The following is a 6061-nucleotide window of genomic DNA, read 5'->3' as shown; positions in this document are numbered from 1 at the left end:
GTTGGCGATTGCCAGAATAAGAGGCTTAGCCAATTGCCAGAATTCCTTGAAGAAGAACACTGGGAACCCGTCCGGTCCCGGAGTTGTATCCAACTTCATGCTAGCTAGGACATTGTCCATCTCCTCCCCAGAGAAGGTGAGCATAAGGCAGTCGTTATCCCCGTCCGACACGCGCCGAGTAGCATGCCAGATGGAGGGAGAGAGCGTCAGGAGGCTCGGCTCACCCTGTGCCCCCATCAGCTGTAGAAGTCATAAATGTGTGCCTGCAACTCCCTCTCACCAGTAATGGTCCCTGAGTCACTGATGAGGCTCGAAATAGCACACTTTCTCCGCCGGCCGTTGGCGAAGGCGTGGAAGAAGGCTGTGTTCGCATCCCCCTGGATGAGCCAATTGGCCCTACTGCGCTGCCTCCAATACTCTTCCTCCACCCTTGAGAGGTGGAGGAGTTGGCCCTCAAGGTGGCACCGCATCGCCCACCCTTCATCGTCTAGGCCCGCATGGTCCGCAACACCGTCAAGTTCCCGGATCTGCGCCAAGATGTCAGCCTTGAGGTCTCGATCCTCCTTCCCGAGGTTGGCCCCCCAGCCTCTCAGGAATTGTCTAAGGCCTGCGGCAATGCGGTGCCAGACCGTAACCGGGTCCTGACATTGGGCGGCGTCTCTCAACAGCCCCTGCCATCGGAGCACCACCAAACCATGGAAATCTGGCTTCTCCAGCCACCCCTTTTGGAAGAAGAAACGAGAGCTCCTTTTGCCTAACTCCTCCCCGGAGCTAAGAACAAGAGGGGAGTGGTCTGACCCGATAATGGTATCAGCCAACAAGGAACACAAGGGGAAAAGGCCTTCCCACTCGGGGGAGACCAACACCCTGTCGAGGACACATCGCACGGGGGAGAGCTGTTTGTTGGTCCAAGTGTACCTCGCCCCGGTCCTGCGAATCTCACGAAGCGCTAGAGAAGCAATGCAGTCATTGAATCTCTGGACTCGCGGCCAGTCGATGTTGTCATTGTTCTTGTCCTCTGACCCCCTGATCAGGTTAAAGTCCCCTCCCACCACCAACGGGAAGGGACAAGCGGTGACCGCCGCCGAGAGCTCCCCCAAGAAGTCGGCGGTTCTGCGGTGATCCGCGGGGCCATACACCACGAAGATCGACCACCGAGACGTGTTGCTCAGTTGCAGAACATACGCCCAGATGAAGAAGGCACCCCAATGCCACTCCAAGACCTCAAACGCGTCCTCATTAACCCCGAGGAGCATGCCACCCGAGCGTCCCTACGCGGGGGTGAACTTCCAGGCAAATCTGCCCTGCGGACCCAAGCTTAGGAGTTCTGCGGGGGTAAAAGAGGCCTTGATGGTCTCTTGCAAGCCTACAAAATCCAGCTTTTCTCAGGAAATGAAATCCTTAATTTGCGTCCGTCGTCCCGGCCGACCGAACCCACGGATGTTGTAGAAGCCCGCCCGCATCACGCACCGGCTCCCTTTCTCCGCCCACGGCGGGAAGCCAACACGGCCTTGGAGCGCCCCAAGTTGGGCTGGGGCGCAGCCATCACAGGGATATCCACCAACGTGGACTCAGACTCCCTATCCGTCGCTGCAGTAGTCCCAACTACTACAGACGACGACGGGGCAAGGGGCACGGAGCGTGCCGCCTCCACCTCCTTGCGAAAAACCGCAAGGGCTAGCGCAGCTTGCGCCTCCTCTTTGGCCTGATCAGGGAGAGGGCTTCCTGGGGCGAGTGCGATTCACAGGTAAAAGCAAGACCCGAATCGTGTGTAACCTTCAGCAGGTGCTCATCGGAAACCTTAGTAAGAATAGCAAAGTCATCGAGTTTACCTGACGGGTCGAGGTTCTTGGTCGCCGTCCTCTCCTGCGCCCTCTGCAGGACCGAGGTCGCCGCGCCCGGCCCTGTGAGGCGGGCGCTCTTGCGCGCTGGCTCCGCCCCTCGTGCGCCTCCTCCTCGGGACACCAGCTCCTGGACCGTCGGACTGCGCCACTGTCGCCTCGTCCAACTCCGACGCCTCCCTCATCAACTCATCGCTGTCGAGGACCCCAATCGACACGAGCGACTCCGCCCCACCCAGGTCCTTGGACGGAGAGCCCGTAGGGGTGGTGTCCTCTGAGTCCGCGGTGACGAGGGTGGAGGAGTCGAAAGGAGGTGAGGCCGACTGGACCGGCGCGGGACCCGTCCCGACAGGCGCCTCCACCCCCAACCGACTCGCGCGCGCCTGCTCAAGAACCACTAGGGGGCCGGCCAGGGGGAGCGCAGGTTGCTCCCATACTGGTCCAAGCCCGCCCCCAGCGGCTCCTCCACAGCTGGCAGAACAGTAGCCACATCGGCCTCGGGAATACCCGGCTGGGTGCGGGAGCGCTTCGCGCCTCCTGGAGAGGTGGCCTGGCCATGGGAGCCGCTCGGGACCCCCCTGCCCGTGGGGCTACCACCCTCGTGCTCACGGGCACGGTATTCCCGCTCCTCCGAATCCTTTCGCGAGGGGGAGAGATCATCCACGTCATCGTCATCGTCCTCATCCTCATCCCGAGGGTGAGGAGGCTGCGGTGGAGAGCGTGGTGGAGTCGACCCGGACGTGCCGGCCAGGGACTCAACATGGATGCCAATGCTGAACCCCTGCTTCTTGTGGAACACCTGCACCACACCCTTGAGTTTGTCCGGGTTGCGACAAGCAATGCGCATCCGAACGGGCTGGCGGCACCGAAGCGAGGCCTCGTCCACCTCCATCGGCCAGCCCAACATCCTCATACCTGCCAACAGGCGGCCGGCCCGGCGCATCCGCTTGGGGACCCCGGTGAGCTTGACCCACACCTCCTGAAGGAGCTCCACCGGGGCCGGGTCAGCGTCCGCGAGCCTGATGTCCGCCACCGTCCCACTGAGTGGCAGGAAGAGTCGTCCACTGCGGGTGCTGAACTGCAGCGACTCGCGCGAAGGGAATAGCACCGCAAACTCGTTGCGGCCCACCTCCTGGACTTGCCAGTCCCAGTCAGCCTCCACCAGGTGCTGCAGTTCCCGGCTGAGGTCAGCAGAGAACGCCACCTGGCGAAAGGAGATGACCGCCCCATTGGTCACCTCCTCATCCTCGTCCTCGTCTTCGTCGAAGTCAAGGTAGAAGAAGCTCTCCCCGGGCACCGCCTGACCGAGGATGCGCAGCTCCGGCTGCTTACCCTTGGACAAGCAGGCGTTCGAGTTGTGCCCCTCCACCCCACAGAGGAGACACACCGGCGGGAAGGTGCAGCTAGCTTGGAAGTGACCCATCCTTCCGCACTTGAAGCACTCCATGTTGGACGCCGGGGTCGTCACCTCCTCCACGGCGACGGCGCGGCACGGGCCCGAGCTCGCCTCAGGGCGACCCTGCACCACGGGCTGCTTGCCCGCCACGGTCTCCGAAGCCCGGCCCCTGCCGAGCTCCGGGATGGAAGGGGGAACGGGCGGCGCCGCCGCCTCCTGAGCCCTCCGGGCCTCCCTCTTCTTCTCCCTCGCCACCCACCAGGCGGGAGGGGCGTTGCTGTCACCCGCGCCGACACGGGAGTCTCCCTGCCCCTGCCGACGGCGACCTTGCTCCACCAGGGCCCGCTCCGGAGAGCCGCCTCTTCTTTGCGGCGAGGCTGTGCTGCTGCGCACGGCCCGCTCCGGCGCCCCTGCGGACCGCCCGCCGCCGCCGCACGAACGGTCGTCCGAGCGACGCTTGTTGCGGCTTTGCCCCGCTGACCTCCGGCCCCCGCTCCTCCGGCCGCTCCCTGACCGCCTCCAGCCGTCCGCTCCATGGTAACCTGCGCGAACGAGCATGAAAGCGGCGGAGGTGGTTCTGCACGACGGATTTTGCGCGCGGCACGGTGGTGGCGGCGCACGTCTTGTGCTGAAGCGGGGAACCCTAGCTCCAGAGTCGAACTGCCTCTACGAATCCAGAGCCAGGTAAGTGGCACAGCCTCCACCGGGCCTTGCGCACCCCGACTGTGGGCCTGGGACGCCACAACGTTCTCATCCCACAGTTCCAACGCCCTTAGGCTCTCCTGGGCCTCAGAGGAGAGGGACAGGGAACAGGCCGGCCGAACGTCCAGGCCCAGCCCAGTCAGCAGCGGGGGAAAAGGGTCCTCCCCGTCCGCCCGAGCGACACCCAGCCCCGCCGCCAGCGACGACACCGGCGCGGCAGCCTCGTCAGCGCCAGGGACGGCCGCTGCCGGCGACCCAGGCTCCGGCGACGGGCTCCGGCCGGACACCCTATCCTGCCCCGGGAACTTCCTCCTCCGGCGACCCTCCGCGCGCGCGAATCCGCACGAAGAGCTGCTCCGACCAGAAACGGAGCCAGCCCCTCCTCCACCACCGGAGGGAAACCTCGAGGGACGGCCGCCAGGCGCGAACGCCGACCGCCGGGCCGACCGGAGGGAGCCCCCAAGCGCCTCCGCCGCCCGAACAAAAAGACCAAGAGAAGGGGAGGGGGAAGGCTTACCTATGTCCGTACCTGGAGAGGAGGGGAGGTCGTCGCTGGCCTCGCTCACCGCCTCCGTGTCCTCCACCGCCGGCGTCAGGACCCAGAACCGTCCGCCCAGACCACCCCCGACCGGAGACGGACGGGAGCAGAGGAGCGACGGTGGGGAGCTAGGCCCCGTGGAGGGGCGGGCGCCGCCGCCCCCCCGGGTCGCAGGAGCTCCTGATTTCAAACATCCGGTGTTCCATTCTGCTTCCGTCGCATCCCTTCGTTGAGCTTCTCACGGGCAAGATTGTCACTCTCGATGTTGAGAGTTCAGATCGTGTAAGGCTTTGTCAGTTAAGCGTTTGTTGGATATATTTTGGGACGCTTCGGGACTCAAATGCAACATGAACAAGAGCTCCTTTTCCCCTCTCTATGGCAATGAGGAAAGTGCAAATGAGATCAGCCTGCTCTTGAATTGCAATGTAGCAAATTTCCAATCACTTATCTGGGTCTTACCAAGCATTATAAAAAGGGCGAGGTGGGTTTTCAAATCTTGATTGACAAAATTCGGAGTCGGCTTGCACATTGAAAGACCTACATGTTGACTCGAGGGGGAGATTGATTTTAGTGCAGTCTATTTTGAGTGTCATCGCCATTTTCCGCTTGATATAGCTGGATCCACCTCCTTGCGTTTTTAAAGATATTGATAAGATTAGGTTGGCTTTCCTTTAGAAAGGAACATATGCCATTAAGGGTGGCAAATGTTTATCTTGCCCATTTTCAAACAAAGTTTCTGTGCTACTGGGCCGAGGCTATTTGGAAACCTTGGGCCCCCCTTAAATGCAAAATTGGAGTCTAGTTGATCATTAGGGGAAGGGTTTGGATGGCAAACAGATCGGCTAAAAGGGGTTTACCACACAATGCCATTTTTTAGAGAGTTAGATTAGATATAGGCTGTAGGTATGTTATGGAAACACATACCGGCATGCTGTACGATTTCCAAATACAAATTTCATGAGTTTTTTTTTAGAACATAGTACAACGCAGACGCTCACAAACACGCACGTACACTCATCCCTATGAACTCACGCATGCACACCCTACCTCTATGAGCAGCTCCGAGGGCCCGAGCCGGCATATCTTGAGGTTGACGAAGTCACCATTGGCGCATCGCTGTTGATAGACACGTCACCTACCACTGAAAGGAAAGCACCGATAAATCCTGAAATTAATCCACGTAAATGCAAACACCTATGCCAAATCTAAGACTTCAACCTGGGTGAGCTGGTTCCACCACAAGGAACCTAACCACCAGATCCCAGCAGAAGTTCCTATCCGATATAAATCTCCCCAGGGATTCCATAGCGTCAGGAGAGCGACAGGGAATTGTGCGTGTTTATTCCTCTATGGTCGACGTGGCTGTATATTGCAGAATGCAGACCTCGTGAACAGAGTATGTCCCACGTAGCTCGTATAGTAACAGGATAAACTATTGCAGAAAGCATGCAGGCATTGCAGACAGGGTTAACTAGCTTCTGAATTGCAAGCGGGGCTTGGGTCCAGAAGTCCAAAAAACCAACAGCTGGACAAACGATGTGGACCAACTCTAACTCTGAACGAAGGGTTGCGAGACAAGCAAAA

The 6061-nt window shown here is 60.3% G+C and overlaps 1 protein-coding gene across 1 annotated transcript; it reads right to left on the bottom strand.

Annotated features, from left to right (window-relative positions):
• Positions 1 to 236: 236 nt before the first annotated feature.
• On the bottom strand, positions 237 to 1256 carry LOC139832582 (uncharacterized). Its single transcript, XM_071822370.1, has one exon. It carries the CDS (start codon positions 1254 to 1256, stop codon positions 237 to 239), a length of 1020 nt encoding a protein of 339 aa, XP_071678471.1.
• Between the last annotated feature and the right edge of the window lie 4805 nt (positions 1257 to 6061).

Source organism: Lolium perenne, chromosome 6, assembly GCF_019359855.2.
Source record: "Lolium perenne isolate Kyuss_39 chromosome 6, Kyuss_2.0, whole genome shotgun sequence".
NCBI lineage: Eukaryota > Viridiplantae > Streptophyta > Magnoliopsida > Poales > Poaceae > Lolium > Lolium perenne.
This window is presented reverse-complemented; position numbering and strand designations above follow the sequence as displayed.